This window comes from Myotis nattereri (assembly GCF_964212035.1).
Source record: "Myotis nattereri genome assembly, chromosome: 7".
Lineage (NCBI taxonomy): Eukaryota > Metazoa > Chordata > Mammalia > Chiroptera > Vespertilionidae > Myotis > Myotis nattereri.
Window position 1 is genome coordinate 54,210,479 of NC_138082.1, and position 19,356 is coordinate 54,229,834.

The window sequence follows — 19,356 nt, forward strand, 5'->3', positions numbered from 1 at the left end:
CCTCTGCGGGAGTAGCTGCTCATCTCGGTCAGCAGAGTGGCGCACCCACTGTGGGAGCACACTGACCACCAGGGGGCAGCTCCTGCATTGAGCGTCTGCCCCCTGGTGGTCAGTGCACGTCATAGGGATTGGTCGACCGGTTGTTCTGGTCGTTCTGCTGCTTGGTTGCTGGGCTTTAATATATATAGATATTTCCCAGCTTTTCTAATAAACATTTCTAAATACCAATGCTTGCTTAACATTTCTAAAGTAGGGTATTACTTTGGTAATTAGTAAAATAAAATCTTGGCAACCCAATTTGTGATTTTATATATTATATCTAGTCAGATTGGGGTAAAATAAAGAACATTTCCTGCTGCATACTTTTTGTCTGACAAACATTTAGGGCATGTTTTCTTCTGGATTAAAATTGCTTTATTAAGCTTATAAAACAGTCACTCAGAAAACATTTTCACATTCACAGTTTGTTTTTGAAAGTGGCAGACAAAGTTTTTCTTTAGTGCTATGTGCAATTAGAACATGCAATGCCTTTTAGTGTGGATTAGGAAGAAAGGTCACATGCCAACCATTCAGGATGCTAAACTTTGAAAAGATTATATTAAATCCATATCAACAAAATCTGAAGTAATATTAAGAGAATAGAAACATTTGACAATGTTAAACAAATCATAATAAAATATGTAATTAAATTCAATGGAACATCTAATCTCTTTTTAAAATTTACTACTCTAGGTTCTCGATATGAAAAACAATTATTTCATTAGGAACCAAAAAGAAGTACTCTGTAATTTGAGCCACAAATGAAGGCAGTTACAGAAAGTGATAAAGACTATTTCATTTGTCAAATTACTGATGATTTTGACATAAACTAGGGATGTCTGCTTCTGATGTTAAAGAAGCTTTAAAAGGGGAGAAGATGGAAGAAAAGGTAGGAAAAGAATGATAAATCTTTGGCTTCTCAAATAACTAATGTCAACTTATTTCTGTTGTGTTTAGATTTGATTACTGGTGTGGATGAATTTATCTGGAAAATACCCCTTGGGTGTACTGGCAGGGGGTAAGGAAGGACTCACTCTGAGGAATTTTTACTCTTCTTTGGGGTTAGAAATACAGCTATGCTTACTATTATTTTTGTTATTATTATTGAAGAAAAGTATTGTTCAATACTTTAGAATTTGATTGTTCTAAGCAATGTACTTCCCCTTTTATGACTGACACCAAATAAATCTGCTGATATATTAAGTAAAAATTTTAGGTCCCCAACACCCCAAGAAAAATTTTTTAAAAGGCACCTTATGACATGTTAGTTTCGTTAAAAAAATAAAATAAAATAAAGACATACAGGGTTAATCTAGAATGGATGTAGTATTTTCCATTGACACAAATTTCTGAAAATGATCATTTATTTTTTTAAAGGATTAGTATAGTCAATGGCAACTCCAACGCTTTTTCAGAAACTTAGGATTTTTTTTCAATGCTAAATTATCTTAATGAAGATTTCTCCATTTGTTGAGCATACCAGAGAGGAAGTACACATTAGAAGAAATAACTCGTATTTTCCTTTCTACTCTCAATATTATCCAAATGGACTCTGCACTGCAGGAAGTTGAAGTCATTACAACTTCAAATAGGAGAGCAAGGGAACTTTGAACATTATGCTTTAGGAGATTTTAAACATTAAATCATTCAACAAATAAATTTGTCTTGAGGTACTAAAACTTAAAATAGTTAACATTATAAACTGTTCCAAGTACTAGTTTGGAAATGCTGAACTTGTGGAATGAATACTGACATAAGAGTTTTACACGTCATACTTTAAACCCATTTGAAAGAGTTGGAAGATATTGTAAAATGATTCCTTAAATTTTCTTTTATGCGAATAGGGAGAACTTGTTTAGTATATATAAATCAATTTAAGCTTATTATAGGTAAATAAACTTACCCATCTCATTGATGGATATTATATAAAAAATATACGTTTAAGGGCTATTTGAATAAGCAATAATATTTAAGGAGAAAGAAAAAAACAAACAAACACGAAGTGGCCAATATTTCATTAGGCCAAAGCCAGGTTTATTCTTAATGCAAAGGCAATGGAAAATATTTTTGTGCTGGAGTCCAGGTTCTGTTAGATATCAACATCTCCTCATCTAGTAACTCAGTTGGTTAGGGTGTCATCCTGATACACCAAGGTTTCAGGTTCAATCCCAGGTCAGGGCACATACAAGAATCAACCAATGAATGCAGAAATAAGAGGAACAACAAATTGCTGTTTCTCTCTCCCTTACTCTCTCTCGCGCGAATCAATAACACACAACACACACACACACACACACAAATGTATATGTCAATATCTCAAAGAAAGAAATGTGTATTTTCCCTATGCCTGCTTTTAAAATATTTGGTAGTAAAAGTGCAAGTATTTTATTCCATTTATAAACCAACCAGAGGCCTGGTGCATGAAATTTGTGCACTGAGTGGAGGGTGGGGGGCGGGGGGGGGGGCGTCCCTCAGCCCAGCCTGTGCCCTCTCGCAGTCCGGGAGCCCTTGGGGGATGTCCGACTGCCGCGGAGGTGGGAGAGGCTACCGCCACCGCTGCTATGCTCGCCAGCTGTGAGCCCGGCTTCTGGTTGAGCGGCGCTCCCCCTGTGGTAGCACACTGACCACCAGGGGGCAGCGCCTGTGTTGAGCATCTGTCCCCTGGTGGTCAGTGTGCATCATAGCAACCAGTCGTTCCGCCGTTTGGTTGATTTGCATATTAGCCTTTTATTATATGGGATTTGAAAAACACAGAAATGATTCACAATAGGCAAGACGTTCAATCTAATTGTCTATTGGCGGATGAATGAATAAAGAAAATCACATCTATATATCTACATACCTGTCTCTCTATCTCTCTCTCTCTATATATATATATATACTGTATATCCCTATATATAGATGTAGATATAATAGGATATCATACACATACACATATAAAGGAACATTTTAAGGCTGAATATATCAACTTTAAAAAAAGAACGAAAGATGTCATTTGAGACAACATGGATGAACCTGAAGGATATTATGCTATGAGAAATAAGCCAGGCACAGAAAGACAAATACTGCATGATCTTACTTGTATGTGGAATTTAAAAAGTTGAATTCTTAGAAGTAGACAATAGAATGGTGGTTGCGAGGGTTTGTGGAGTGGGTGAACAGTTACATGTTAGTCAAAGAGGACAAAATTTCAGTTTCAGGGGATAAATAAGTTCTGAAGATCAAATCTACAGCATGGCAACTACAGTTAATATTACTATTGTAATACTTGAATTTGCCAAGAGAGTTAAGTCTTAAATGTTTTCACCGCAATAAAAACGAAAGATAACTATGTGAAGTGACATATATTTGATTGATTGTAATAATCATTTTATAGCCCTAACTGGTTTGGCTCAGTGGATAGAGCGTCGGCCTGCGGACTGAAGGGTCCCAGGTTCGATTCCGGTCAAGGGCATGTACCTTGGTTGCGGGCGCATCCCCAGTAGGGGGTGTGCAGGAGGCAGCTGATCGATGTTTCTCATCGATGTTTCTAACTCTCTATCTCTCTCCCTTCCTCTCTGTAAAAAATCAATAAAATATATTTAAAAAAATAATCATTTCATAATGAATATGTATCAAAACATCATGTACACTGTAAATGTATACAATTTTTGTTAATTATACCTAAAGCTGGAGGAAAAAAGAAATGCAATGAAAAATTTAAATTCAGAATCACATTTTTTTCTAAGCAACTAGAGTCAGTGAATTGAGTTATGAAACTTGTGACGATTTTCCTAAACTCATTAATATGAAGTATCTTCTCTCATATGAAAAAAACCTAAACTTTAAAGGCTAATACTGAATATAGGTGGTAAGTTTTCAATGATACATATTTGAATACAGTGATGACTGTCACTTTTATTCCAGTGTGCATATCAAAGATTGCTTTTAGCCAAAACCGGTTTGGCTCAGTGGATAGAGCGTCAGCCTGCGGACTGAGGGGTCCCAGGTTCGATTCCGGTCAAGGGCATGTGCCTGGGTTGCGGGCATATCCCAAGTAGGAGATGTGCAGGAGGCAGCTGATCGATGTTTCTCTCTCATCGATGTTTCTAACTCTCTATCTCTCTCCCTTTCTCTCTGTAAAAAATCAATAAAATATATAAAAAAAAAAAAAAAAAAAAAAAAAAAAAAAAAAAGATTGCTTTTAAACTCTGAGATTCTTGCACGCAAAAGGAATATTTTATTTTCCTGAGTGTAGCCAGTATTTGATTTTGTTTCTGGGTGAGGCTTAACAGAATTATACTTTTAAAACAAAAAAAGAACTATGCTCTTACTTGGAACAATGTAAACTAAGAAACTGAAAATAAGGACTCACTTATCACTTAAAGTTTTTTACACTAAGAATAAAATGTTAAAAGGAGAAACTGAGGTAAAATACAGTAAGGGGCAAAAGAAGGTTTACAGTTGTTCATATGGAAAATAATACAATTAATAAATAATACAAAAATAAGCCGTTCCATGTACTCACAACTGTAAACCAACTTTTGCTTTACTCTTATATATTTACCAGTTTTAGATACACTGGGACAAGGATGTTATGATTAAAGTCAAGCACTGAATATGGTTGAATTAGTGAGAAAGTGAGAAAATGGATGAGACAAGGAAGGGATTAAAGTAGAAAATAGGAATAGGAAAAAAAAGAGATTTGATAAGAATAAATATAGAAGAATGGTAAAAAAAAGTTTGAGGTCAAAAGGTTAATTAAAAATGCAAAGAAATTGTATTTATAAGAATGTATGGCTATATGAAATCTACGGTTCTCCCACCCTTGTTAACATTACTAAAAATCTAGCAAAGCAAGACACAAATTCTAGGAGCCTTGTCTGTTTTGCATGATGCAGAGTGCTAGGCACTCCTACTGCCAGTTTGGGAACAATTCCAGGGCAAATGGGATCCATCCCAGAGTCCTGAAGGAAGTGGAAAGAAAATAAACAATATAAAAATAAAATTAAATACCCCAGTTACTTCCAAGTTTGTTACGGGGTTCTGGTTTAATGTAAATCCCCCCAAAAGCTCTATCATTCAATGTTATAATAAAAAATTCTTTTAAAAAATATAAACATTCTTTACCAGTACTGCCACAATTACTATAATTTCAATTCATTGACGTTAATTTGAAGCAGAGTGAGATTAATACCTTCCCACTATCTGTCTTTGAGTCTTTCACTTTGTTATTAGGTTCCTTTTGCACATGTCTTGTTTTCTCAATGGGAAGAAATAGCTCATTGTGGGAATACCTTTTAGTGCAAAATAGAAAATTAAATGACCTATTAAAAAAAGTAAGGTTTCCCGTAATTCTCTCATCCCTTCTCCAAACACTAGATTTAAAATGAACTAACAAGAAAAATAGAGACAGATTCATAGAGAGCAGACTGACAGATGCCAGGGGCTGGGGAGGGGGAGAGGGAAATATTGGGTGGGTAGGTGAGGATGGAGGGACATGGACAAGTGTGGTGATTGTTGCCTGGGGAGGGGGAGGAGGGAGGTACATGGAGGGTAAAATAATTTATCTACAGGTCCAGTAGCTGAAGTAGCTGCAATTGGAACCAAGGCTGTTAACTTCTCAGGCACAGGGGTTTGGCGACTAGAGAAGTAAAGTGGTATAAGTATCAGCATGGTGAGGTAGACACATTTGAATGATAACATTTACACACTGAACTGATGTAGAATAATTTTAAGATTCTAAAACCTGTCTGTCATACAACAAACATATTCCTCACTCAGGAGTAGTCCTAAGCCAAGTTTTGCTGTTTAAATATTGCCTGGATGAAAACAACTCTTCGGTATGGCCTTTTTTTGTGTGCTCAAGAATGTCCAAGTAGAAATTTACATCCAAAAACAACCTAGATAGATTTATCAAGTTCTGCCAAACCAGTTCCCTTGCTGACAGGGACAATTTGGCAGTAATTTCTTAACCAAAATTGTATAGCCTAAGTATTTCTCAAACTTATTAAAAGTTAACCATTTGACAGCATGACAATGGAATATCCTTCTGATAAATCTATCCTCTCAAAACCTGAACTCCCTTTCTTGCCTCCCTATCTCCTAATAGAAGAGTGGGCATATTTAAGTAGCTGATTTAAAATCCTTGTCTGATCATTTCAGTATCTGGATCATCTCCTGGTTGGTATCTGTTCCCTTGAAAATTAGTCACATTATCTTGACTCTCCATATGTTGAATAATTTTGGACTGTACCCTGAACATTGTTAATATTATGCTGTGGAGACATTATGTTACATGATGCCAGAGGATGTTGATGTTTTTATTTTTGCAGGCAATTAAGTAGGTCAGCCTCAGACTTCAAAATGCCACTCCTTTGAAGAGCAACAGCTCATATCTCAGTTCAGTCCTTTTAAGTTTCAGGTTGCCCCACACATATCCCTGGGTTTGGGAGAGAGCCAGAGACTTGGGCTGAGTTTAAACACAGAAACTTAGGTTTTCTTCTCTGGCTCTCTCCTCTCTGGGGGTCTTCACTCCCTCTATGGTGACCATGGTTATTCTGGGCTCATCAGCTTCCTGCTTCTGCCAGCCAAATAAGTGTGGGCTTTCTATTGGAATTGTAGCCACTGCAACTGAGGCCACACTTAGAACAAAACCACAGAAAACTAGGAATTTACTCTGAGCCATTACATTTGATTCCCTGCCAAAATGTGCAAAGTTCAGTCTCCGAAGTGATTTTTTTGTATGTTGTACAGAGTTATTACTGTTATTTATAGAGGCTTGTTTGGTACTCATTCCTTTATAACAGAAGTTGAACTTCCAAACTCAGTTTTTTTTGTTTTTTTTTAAATATATTTTTTTATTGATTTTTTTACAGAGAGGAAGGGAGAGAGACAGAGAGTTAGAAACATCGATGAGAGAGAAACATCGATCAGCTGCCTCCTGCACATCTCCTACTGGGGATATGCCCGCAACCCAGGTACATGCCCTTGACCGGAATTGAACCTGGGACCTTTCAGTCCATAGGCCGGCGCTCTATCCACTGAGCCAAACTGGCCAGGGCTTTTTTTTTTTTTTTTTTTTTTTACTGTGTTGACATTTATACTGATGATGCAAAAGTGATGGTAAAATTGCTGGTGCCAATGCCATGGTACCAAATTGTAGTCATTGTATGTATTTTTCAATATCATACTCTCAGTAAAAAAAGGAAAAAAAGCCAGTTTCACTGGACAATGTCCTTGATGAGCCTATAAAGATTTCTTGAATTTTATTTCCCAGTTAACCTCTTTTCAATATTGTGTGACAAAATTGGAAATATACACAAGGGCCTCTGCTTCATAGTGAATCACAAGGGTTTTCTTGGGGAAAGCACCTAGTGTAACTGTTTGCATTGCAAAATGAACTAGTCACTTTTTTTTTTTTAATGGAATGCCATTTTTCCTTGAAAGAATGACTGATAGGCAAGCTATGGTTAGGCAGACATTTTCTGAAAAGCAAATGAAGTTAGATTCTGACTTAAAAAAACCCAAAAAACACAACTGAGAAGATTTGTTGTCCATAAAAAAATTTAAGTTTTCATGTGAAAATTAAAATTATGGAAAACTTGTACCCATTACAATAAGCTTGACAACTGCCCAATATTTAAAAGACTATTCTGATAAGATCAGTGATGATGTTAAATGGGATTTTTAAATATATCTTACAATAAATCAATATTTGGGAGATTTACATACTTCAGTGAACCAGTATTTTCCAAATGACTAAATTCATGATACTACAAAGTCAGGTATAGGTAAAAGATACATTCAAAGTATAAGATAAGCCACTGGTTTTTAATACAGCAATAAAGTTTGTTAGTTTCGGCTGTTATACTACTGTTAACACTTAAGAAACTACTATTTATCAAGTTTTGGAGCTGTACCAAAGAAGAATATCTAACATTTCTAAAAGGGTTGTTAAAATATCCTTCCCTTTGCCCTGACTGGTTTTGCTCAGTGGATAGAGCATCGGCCTGCGGACTGAAGGGCCCAGGTTCGATTCCAGTCAAGGGCACTAAAAAAAAAAAAATACCCTTCCCTTTCCCACCTACATATCTGCGTGAGGCTAAAATTTATTCATATAATTTAACAAAACAATACACACCAAAAAAACCCCTCAAAATACAAAATATTACAACAGATCATTGCTGAAGCATTTCATAACAATGAAAACCAAATATTTTCAATTTTGAGGACTTTTAGGATGAAAGATTATGACATATTAATAAGAGAAACTAGATTGTTTTGGGGGGCTAGTCCTAACCTACTGAGGTTGAAAACAGCCTTTCATGCTTTGGTCAAGAGAAATCAGGGCTGAATAAAATATACAAGCTCTGTTTTGTGGGCTCTGGAATAGAGTAGAAATAAAAGAAAAATGGGATATGTGAGAAAGGGGATAATTGGGGGAATTAAGGGGAGAAAAGCCATACTAAAGATACTCAAATTTGCTTAGAAACCCAGAAGAGATTTAAAAAAGTGATATACCACTTCTCATTTTCTCTTACTCTCAAAAACCCTAAAATGATATATTGAATTAAAAAAACAACAACAGAGACCCAGAATAGGTAAGGGTTAGGATGAATTAATAATTAATATTTGGAAACAAAATTTCTGCAAAAGAAATTTCAATGTAAGTATTAAAATGCTTTGGATATCAGTATTTTTTTTTCTTATTGTGACATAGTTATTATGACACTTTGGAAAAAAACTTTGAACTTTAAGCAATGAACTGTTTGAAGATAATTATTTTTCCTTCTAATTATTCTACCAGAGAGTCTATAAACAAAGACTAGTCTCCAAAGAGGAGTACTATAGAAGTGTTATATACAAGAAGAAGGTATATTCGATCCAGTATCTAGAAATACAACAGGGGGAATTGGACATTTGCTCTGACTGAGACGGCAAAGTGCTACACACACACACACACACACAGGTTTTCTCTAACTTTCTGTAAGCCTCAGCCTAGATTAACGTATAGTGGGCACACTACCATTTCTACTGAATAAAGATGATGAAAAGAAAGAACAAAATGTTAAAGAAATATAGGAACTTTTTTTTTTTTTTTTACAAAGTTGAGTAATGAACATAAGCAATCAAATTTACTTCAAGTTCCTCTCTTATAAAATGTACTGTGTTTATATGATGCAAACCAGATCTGAGTTTCTCACAGAAACCACTTGGTAATTATATATCTTGACTAATGGTCTGATTTCCAACTTTTGTTCAAATGACGAAAAACAAATTTATCATAAACCTATATATTGTATTCTATTTTAAAACTTTTACAATGTATATAAAACCAGGTACCTTATATAGCAACTTAACAAACAAATAAATATAATTTGAGAGACTTGCAATAGAGAAAGGAGTGTTGAGAAAAACTATGGGGCCCTAAAATTCAGAGGGAGATCACTAAATGAGAGCTGCTACGAAGTCCAAAGTATATGAAATATCAACAGTTCAAGGATGGGGATGCCATCCAAAACCTAGACTTGTGAGGCTAGTATTTTATAAGCCACAGAGGCCAGAAAGCAGAACAGAGTTCGAGTACATACACTGTTTGCTGAAACTGTCATACGTAACTGAAGTAACACATCACAGGCAAATGCCTCTCACTGAAGAACTGTCTAAATACAAAAAAGTAGGGAGCACTGTCTCCTCTGAAGCCCTGGTTATGTCACTTAAAAAGGTAATAGTAAATGAAACTGCTCTTTCAAAATCCTCTGTTTTGGCTTTCAGTTAAAGATGATGCTCTCTAAAGTGGCCTGAAATAATTTTGGTTCTTATCTAGAAATCATTTTTTCCCCATTAAAATCTTGTAGACAATTTAAGTTTACATATCTATGCACACATTACCAAGATATAAACAAGTAATAATTTATTTTATTTTCCCTACTTGAACTAAATGTTGAACCCCTGCTCAAGCCTACCTTCAGCTCACTGAACATTTTAATTATAAAAATAACGTCCTATATGTTTTATCTGTACCATAAAGTTATAATTAGTATTTCATTTTGTCATACAATTAGGACTTCACATTGTATACAATGCTTGTTAATTGCTTTAGGTCTCTAAATCTGTTTCTCCAACCAATTTGTAGCTCCTTAAAGGGGATGCATCTTCTCTTACTCCTTTTTATTGTTGTACTAGTGGCCTGGTGCATGAAATTCATGCGGGGGGGGGGGGTCCCTCAGTCCAGCCTGCACCCTCTCCAATTGGGACCCCTTGGGGGATATCCGACTGCTGGTTTAGGCCTGACCCTTCTCACAATCTGGGACCGCTGGCTCCTAACCACTCACCTGCCTGCCTGCCTGATTGACCCTAACTGCCCTCTCCTGCAGGCCTGATATCACCCTCAACTGCCCTACCCTGCAGGCCTGATCTCGCCCCCAAATGCCCTCCACTGTAGGCCTGATCTCGCCCCAACTGCCTCTGCCTCAGCCCCCACCACCATGGCTTTGTCCAGAAGGAAGTCGGACGTCCAAAAGATGGCCGGTCAACCTGGTCTAATTAGCATATTACCCTCTTATTAGTATAGATTATATAGGATAGGATTGTTTAAATGGGGCGGGGGGGGGGGGAGGGAGACTTTTTCAGCAGGAGGAGATGCTCTTGGCAAACAGAAATGCATAATCCCTATATCTGGACTGATAGCCAGCCATATGCACTATACTGCCAAACCAGTCATTAAAAAATTGAATCGCTTTCTTATACTTTACACTGAACAGCTGTTGCCCTTAAAACCCCTCTTCAGCCCCCACCTTAGGTTCTGCCTTCACAGTTCACCCAGATTAGGTTCTGATTGGTTGGTTTCTATGCCAGTCAGCATCAAAAGCTCCACCTCCTAGAGAGCCATTGGCTCCTCACAGTTCACCCAGATTTGGTTCCGATTGGTCGGTTTCTATGCCAGTCAGCGTCTCCAGGCCTATCTCTGGGCCTGATCAGAGAGGCAGGGCTGATCAGCAGCCGCCCCAGGCTGCTGGCAAGCAGGCTGACTGCTGAACTCCCAGAGAAAGAGAGAAGCGCGGCTGCTGGCGAGGTCCAGAGAGAGAGAGAGAGGCAAGGGCTGATCAGCAACTGCCAAAGAGGCCGTGGATCAGACTCTGCTTCTCTCTCCAGGCCTTGCCAGCAGCTGTGGCAGCTGCTCATCAGCCCCACCTCTCTCTCTGAGAGGTCAGCAGTTCAGCCCGCTCGCCAGTCCCCGCCCACCTGAGCCTGCTGTGTGCGCAGCCTGGCGTTTGGTCATCCCTTCGGTCGTTTTGGATGTTATGGACTCTGGCTCTTTATATATATAGATTCCTGTCATTGACTAGCAAGAGTATGCAAATAGGAAGGATTCAATAAATACTTCTTGTATAAGTGACTGGCAGGTGAATTTTTTTTTTTGGCATTATTACAATCTTTTATTTTTGGCAGGTGAATTTTTACACATTAATATTCTTCAAATGTTAAAGTATCTATATTATTTGCAATTGCCAGGTATTGCACATTTCCTTATGTTAGTCAGCACCAATGACAACTCCACAGCTACCTTCACTGTTGTACTACTCTAAACCTACAAAATCTTTCCTCAAAGCTACCACATACTTGCTGATCTAATCATAATGAGAGCCACATCAGAATTTTGCCTACTTTCTAACTGGTAACTTAAGGTAACAATTGCATTCTTCATATTTTAAAAGTTTTGCTTAAAGCATATAACTCAGATAAAGAAGGGCATATATATAGAATAAATTAGAAATACATATAGGAAATCAGAAATGAAACAAAATAACAGCTCTTTGGACACATGAACACATAATTTCTAATAGTTAAAAGCTCAAATAAACTCATTCTATATTTACTTTGTGTGTTGGGTCCTAGAATCTGAAAAAACCTTTCAATGTTTTATAATTTCTAGTTTAGTTATTAAATCAAGATTTTAAGTCAAAGGGCAGGGACAATATCTCTTTTTTCTTCTATTGGCTGACAGTGTCAGGTACACAGCAGTTGAGAATTACTGAATAAATGAGTAAAGAAAATTTACCAGACCACCAAATTCTTTTATGTATTCTATATTATCGCTCTCTACATATTTTATTGTATTAAAACACATTAGACTTTTGTATAATTGCCACAAAAATAAAAAATGGGGCTAGAAGATGAGGGCGAACAGTTTTGCCAAGCCTTAGGCATCCGGTATAGTATTTAGTTTGGCAAATGAAGTGATTCCCAGAAGCAGTATTATAAAAAAACTTTATTTTTAAAAAAGTATTTTAATTGATTTTTTAGAGAGAGAGGAAGGAAGAGGGAGAGAAGATAGAAACATGGTTGGGATGCCTCCTGCACAACCCCTCCTGGGGACTGAGCCTGCAACCTGGGCATATGCCCTGACCAGGAATTGAACCAGCAACCAACCTTTTGGTGCATGGGACGATGCTCAATCCACTGAGCCATGCCGGCTGGGTAAAAATAACTTATTTTTAAGATCATACAAATGACCCAGTATGGTACAATCCTAGTTTTAAAAAAGCAAATTAAACAATGCCAATTTATATTTACATTAAAACACAAAATGTTATTTAAATAATAACTGCTATCATGATGTATGTTACTATCTCTGACAGTGTTGTCCTATAAATAAGAGATAATAGTTTTTGGCAGGAAAAAAAAGGTTTTGCCAGAATAAATGTATGTATTTTAGTATTATTTGATATTCTATATATAAATATTTTTAATTTTTAAAACTTGTTATAAAAATAATAACAACATGTAACAGTTTCTTTCTTCTCTAAAGCACTGTTCAGCTATGCTCCTCTGGAAAGTTTATTTCATATTAGAATTTTTGAAATTGTTAAGACGATAAACTACGATATTTTTTTCCTGAGATTAATAATGATAGGACTCAGGAAGTTGAATTCATTATTAAATTCTGCCAACTTCCTTTACCTTTCATTAATATTTATCATATGGTAAATTAAGTACTAGCCTCCTTTCACTCCACTGTGGCCTGGTGGCTCAGTTGGTTGGAGAATTGTACCACACACCAAAAGGTTGTGGGTTCAATCCCCGGTCTGGGCATATACAGGAAGCAATCAATTGATGTTTCTCTCTCACATCAGTTTCTCTCTCTCTCTCTAAAAAAAATCAATAAAAACATACCATTGGGTGAGGGTTAAAAAAAAATACTAGTCCCCCCCAACACACCTTTGATCTTTGGTACTCTCTTCTGTACCACAATCTACAATCCCTGTGATGCTTTAAAAATACATCTATCTTCCTTTCAAGGGGTGGAACTTATTTCCTTGCCTCTGGAGCATTTAGTGACTTATTTCTAATGAACAGAATAAAGTGGAAGGGAAGGTTATGTGATTTTTAGAGACTAGATCATAGAAATACTGTGGCTTTTTCCTTGTTCTCTCTCTCTTGGATCTCTTACTTTCTTACTTAGAGGAAGTTAGCTGCCAGGTTATGAATAGAGAGATCCATATGCGAGGTCTCCTAACAACAATCATGTGACTGAGCCACTTGGAAGTAGATCCTCCAACCACAGTTAAGCCTTCAGATAGCTAAAGCCTTTGCCCACATCCTGACTTTGATCAAAAAGTTTGCCCACCCCTGTTAGAGATAAAAACATCTCACAAAGTTAAAACAAATGTAATTTTAAAAATTCTGAAGAAGGTTCCCTTTGGACACTTATTGACTGAAAACTAAATCTACAACTTTCATAAATAATGACCAATTTAAAATAAACGAAATTATTAACTTATTTTAGAGTCTTTCACATCATCCCTTTTGTTCTAACCAAGACTGCTATTTTTTAAAAATATATTTTATTAATTTTTTACAGAGAAGAAGGGAGATAGAGAGTTAGAAACATCGATGAGAGAGAAACATTGATCAGCTGCCTCCTGCACATCTCCTACTGGGGATGTGCCCGCAACCCAGGTATATGCCCTTGACCGGAATCGAACCTGGGACCTTTCAGTCCGCAAGCCGACACTCTATCCACTGAGCCAAACCGGTTTCAGCAAGACTGCTATTTTTTTTTTATATATTTTTTTATTGATTAAGGTATTACATATGTGTACCCTCTACCCCCCCCTCCCCCCCCCGCTCACCCCCTCACTCCCCCGTTGTCCGTGTCCATTGGTTAGGCCTATATGCTTGCATATAAGTCCTTTGGTTGATCCTTCCCCCTTGCCCCCACCCTCCCCTACCTTCCCTCCAAGGCCCGACAGTCCAATCAAAGCCTATCCGTCTCTGGATCAGTCCTTGTTCATCAGTTTACGTTGTTCATTATATTCCACAAATAAGTGAGATCTTGTGGTATTTATCCGCTCTCCAGTTCCATCGATGCTGTGGCAAATGGTAAGAGTTCCTTTTTCTTCTTCCTCTTCTTAAAGAATACCTTTCAGCATTTCATATAATGCTGGTTTGGTGGTGATGAACTCCTTTAGCTTTTTCTTATCCGGGAAGCTCTTTATCTGACCTTCCATTCTGAATGATAGCTTTGCTGGATAAAGTAATCTTGGTTGCAGGTTCTTGCTATTCATCTCTTTGAATATTTCTTGCCACTCTCTTCTGGCCTGCATGGTTTCTGTTGAGAAATCAGCTGACAGTTGGATGGGTATTCCCTTGTAGGTAACTGACTGTCTTTCTCTTGCTGCTTTTAAGATTCTCTCTTTATCTTTTGCTCTTGGCATTTTAATTATGATGTGTCTTGGTGTGGTCCTCTTTGGATTCCTTTTGTTTGGGGTTCTCTGCGCTTCCTGGACTTGTAAGTCCATTTCTTTCACCAGGTGGGGGAAGTTTTCTGTCATTATTTCTTCAAAAAGGTTTTCAATATCTTGCCCTCTCTCTCCTTCTGGTACCCCTATAATTCTGATGTTGGTACGCTTGAAGTTGTCCCAGAGGTTCCTTACACTATCTTCATATTTTCTGAATCTCTTTTCTTTTTTCTTTTTCGGTTGGGTATTTTTTGTTTCTTTGTATTTCAAATCTTTGACTTGATTCTTGGGATCCTCTTGTCTGCTGTTGGATCTCTGTAAATTATTCTTTATTTCAGTCAGTGTATGCTTAATTTCTAGTTGGTCCTTTTTCATGTCCTCCATGGTCTCACTATACTCCTTGAGGGATTCATTAAATTTATCGGCGGTTTCCATAAAATTCTTGACAAACCTTATACACGTGGCCTTGAACTCTATATCCAGTTGTCTGCCCTCCTCCGTTTCTGCCAATTGTGACCTGTTTCTTTGTCTCCGCATTTTGGCTGCTTCCCTGTGTTGATAGAGTGGCCCTGCGCGCCAGGTGTCCTGTAGGGCCCAGTGGCTCAGCCTCCCCAGTTACCTGGGGTGGACACTCTTGGTGCACTCTTGGTGCCTTGGTTGTTGTAGGATCACTGGGAGGAATTGACCTCCAGGCCAATTGGCTGTGGGAAGCAGCTGTGTCTGAAGTGGGAGAATGGTCCCCCTCTGACCACTGGGTACAGTGGCTCCTGGATCTAAGGAGGTGCTAATTCAGCCCCTGCCTGAGGCCACACAGCTGGAGCCACGGAGAGGCTCAGCTGTGAAGCAATGCAAGCTGCTGCGGGGCCTTGGGCCTTCTCTTGGAAGTTCCGGGTCTGCCTGGCTGGGCTGTAGTTAGGTACATTCACATGCAAAAGCCTCTGCTGCAGCCTGGGTGGGGCGGGGTCTCAGGGAGTCAAAAGGGCGGAGAAAGAAGCTATGGCTGATTCTCCGCGCCCGGAGTCGCGCGTCTCAGTGTCCCGGTAATGGCTGCAAGCACCTCTGAGGGAAATCCGCCCTCAAGTTCGCCCGCTGCCGCCTGACAGAGCAGCCTCTCCCCGTATGAGTCCTGGGTCCCCAGAGACTTCCCAGAACCGGAGTTCAGAGCAGTCGGGAGCTTGTGATTCAAAAAGACAGCCGCGTCCTCAGGTGCCACCCCCTTTCCGCGCGCGCGAGCCGCTGCCATACCTCTGCACTCAGCCTCCGCAGCTCCTCTGGCTCTCAGCGTGCTTTTCTTTTCTTCTAGTTGTAGAAATTACACTCAGCCAGCCTTCCTGTTGTTCTGGACGATGTTTGCTCCGTCCTTTGGGATATTTATCAATTGTTGTGGGAGGCGACTATTTCCCGGTGTTTATCTATGCCGCCATCTTAGTTTCTCTCAAGACTGCTATTTTATAAAAAAATACCTTTTACATAGTTTGAACTGGAGATATTTTACTATCTTCAAAGAAATGTAATAATGGAAATAAAAATAATTTTGATTAAAAAATAATGGTAAATAATGAAATTTAGAAGTCTTTGAAATAGGAAAAGGATTGTAAATATTACTTACTTAAGCACTAAATTTTTTGTCAGCATTTATAATTCAGTGACTTATAATGTACTATAATAAACCAAATCATAAAATATCCTAGAAGTCAGAATCATTGTTTCTAAATTTTATCTCTTGCAAAAGAAACCTAAACGAATGCTAGTGCCACTGTTTCTTGTGTTTTTCAGCATTTTTAGATAAATGGAAATTGAAGTGAAAGTAAAGAAAGCTGAATGATTCAAATAAAAAAATGATTCTGAATTAAAAAATATGAACTGGGAGATACTATAGAGAACTCATTCTAAAATTTTATTTATAGAAAATTATTAAAATCAGATTTGATGTTAAATAAAAACAGGATAGTCTCAGTTATGGGATCAGTAACAGAATAGCCCTGACACACAAAACTAAAATCTACATCATTTAGAAGGAAAGAAAGAAACACAGTGATCTTGACTTAAAATTGATAGTGTGAATATTAAGTGTCCTCATTTGTTAGATCTCATTTTATTCAAAAGCTGTCTCATCCCACTAAAACCCAACTCACCTCATTTAAAGAATTCCTTTATAAACATAAAATTTCAATGGTTCAGAAAAATATGGAGAATAATATACATCTATATATCCACTACCTTGACTTAACAAGTCTTAACATTCTGTCATGTTTGCTTCAGATCTTTTCTTTTTTTTAAATATATTTTTTTATTGATTTCAGAGAGAAAGGGAGAGGGAAAGATAGAAACATCAATGATGAGAGAGAGTCATTGATTGGCTGCCTTCTGCACACCCCCCCCACTGGAGATTAAGCCTGCAATCCAGGCATGTGCCCTGACCGGGAATTGAACTGTGACCTCTTGGTTCATAGGTTGACGCTCAACCACTGAGCCATGTCAGCCGGGCAAGATCTTTTAAAAAAGGATAAGTTGCCGAGGCCGGTTTGGCTCAGTGGATGGAGCGTCGGCCTGCGGACTGAGGGTTCCCAGGTTCGATTCCGGTCAAGGGCGTGTGCCTGGGTTGCGGGCATATCCCCAGTGGGAGATGTGCAGGAGGCGGCTGATCGATGTTTCTCTCTCATTGATGTTTCTGGCTCTCTATCTCTCTCCCTTCCTCTCTGTAAAAAATCAATAAAATATATTTAAAAATAAAATAAAATAAAAAAAAATAAAAAAGGATAAGTTATACATACAACTGAAGCTTCCTTATCGTCTTCCGAAAGTCACACTCTCTTCTCTCATGGACTGTAGAGGTGGTCATTTTTTTAAAGAAGATGTGTACCCTTCTTACACTTTTACTACCTATTTGTGTTTTTAGGAACAATTATCATCACGTTTTATATGTTTAAAAATTTACATAAATTATTCCCGCCTTGTCATTTTGTAGTTTCCATTTTTATTCAACATTTCTTTTGAAATCTAGGCATATTAATGTATAAATTAAGTTTATTTTACTTTTTCTAAAGTGTTTTATTGTAAAGATGTACCATTCTGCTATTGATGGATGATTAGGTTGTTTCTAACCAACATAGCATGCACATACTTGTACTGTACCTGTCTCCTTGCAGATAGGAAATATTCCTTTCTATCTTGCTTCAATGAAGACATTTGCTTAAGCTGATGAGGTGGCTTTTTTTTTCTTCTTCTTTTTAAATGAAGCACAGGTAATTGATAAAAAAGAAACACCCCAGAATGCTATTTTTTAAATCCAGAATCATCAGTGTCTTACTATCTACCTTTGCATAATTTTTTATTTCTTTGTTAAATGCCTGAAAAGAGAATACCAGAAAATATGAAACCTAAGCCTTTTTTTTACTTGGAAATGGTACTTCTATTTAGGATCATGTAAGTCATTTATTTGTATATACAGAACTTCTGTTTAGAATTCAGTGGTGAATCTACCTCAGGAAAATAAAATGAAGAAGATATTTTTATGTATCAGCATTTAAATGCTGTTTTTTGCAGAAGTAATCTTATGGTTGAAAAGAATCTTGCCAATATCCTCCCCTGTTCCTGCCCACCCAAGTTATGACAGAATACTGACTAAATAATTCAGGAAGGCTGCGGAACCTAATCTCTCATTTCTCATTTCTATAGGGAATAAGCCAGAGCGCAGTTTACCTTTGATTCTTTTTCTCTTGGTATTCCTGATTTTACTTTATCAAGTGGCTGATCAAGGGTCAAATTATTCTTCCTTGCTTCACTGTCTTCAAGCAGGGGACTACAGCTGTAACTGTTATCTGTAAAACAAAACCCTCTTGGACATAAGCAGGAAACTCTACGTTTTGGTAGTACCTGAAAATGTAAACAGAATACAAATCCAAACCTCTAATTTTAAAGAGTAGAGACTTTGACAATTTAGATTTGCTGATTTCGATTTTGGCATATTTTCTTTATATTTGTTTTTTTTTTCATTTCCACTAAACATACAAAATCCTTACTCTACTTAATCAATGGTGTGTAAAATATGCAGAATTTATATAAGTTGCACTTTCAGGTATGTATTTCTTGTTTAAGATACTCATTTGTATAACTATTCCATGCTTATTTATTATCTGTGAGTTATATTCCTGGTTTGTATTTTAGCAGATTTTCATATATATATATACACATACAAACACATATATACACATACACACACACATATATATATGTATATATATAAATTCACATGAGAATTTTTTTGGCATAAATAAAATATTTATTTTTGTACCCTGTTTTGCTCATTTTGCTATATATCTTGAGTAAATGTCATGTTAATAAGCTGATCTATTATCATCAGTTTTCTTGGGTACATAGCTGTTCCTTATATGGATGACTGTAATTTAACTCTTGGACATTTCTTTATTTATAGTTTTTCATTATTAGAAATGCTATCATGAGTATCCTTACATACAGATTTTTAAGTACATGAATGTCCATTTCCCCATAGGCCGAAAGTGCTCATTTCTTAAACATATGTAAATCAGAGAAAAAAATGGAGAAATAAAATAGAAAACCTCGACTTCCA

The 19,356-nt window shown here is 37.2% G+C and overlaps 1 protein-coding gene across 3 annotated transcripts in view; it reads right to left on the reverse strand.

The window, feature by feature from the left end:
- Nucleotides 1-19,356, reverse strand: part of TANK (TRAF family member associated NFKB activator) — a gene marked incomplete at its 5' end in the record, with an annotated part of 95,758 nt that overhangs the window by 12,758 nt on the left and 63,644 nt on the right. For all 3 annotated transcript variants that reach the window (XM_081095171.1, XM_081095172.1, XM_081095173.1), the window contains one exon: nt 18,468-18,586. In XM_081095171.1, coding sequence (XP_080951297.1) covers nt 18,468-18,586 — 119 coding nt within the window. The remainder of the gene's footprint in view (nt 1-18,467; nt 18,587-19,356) is intronic.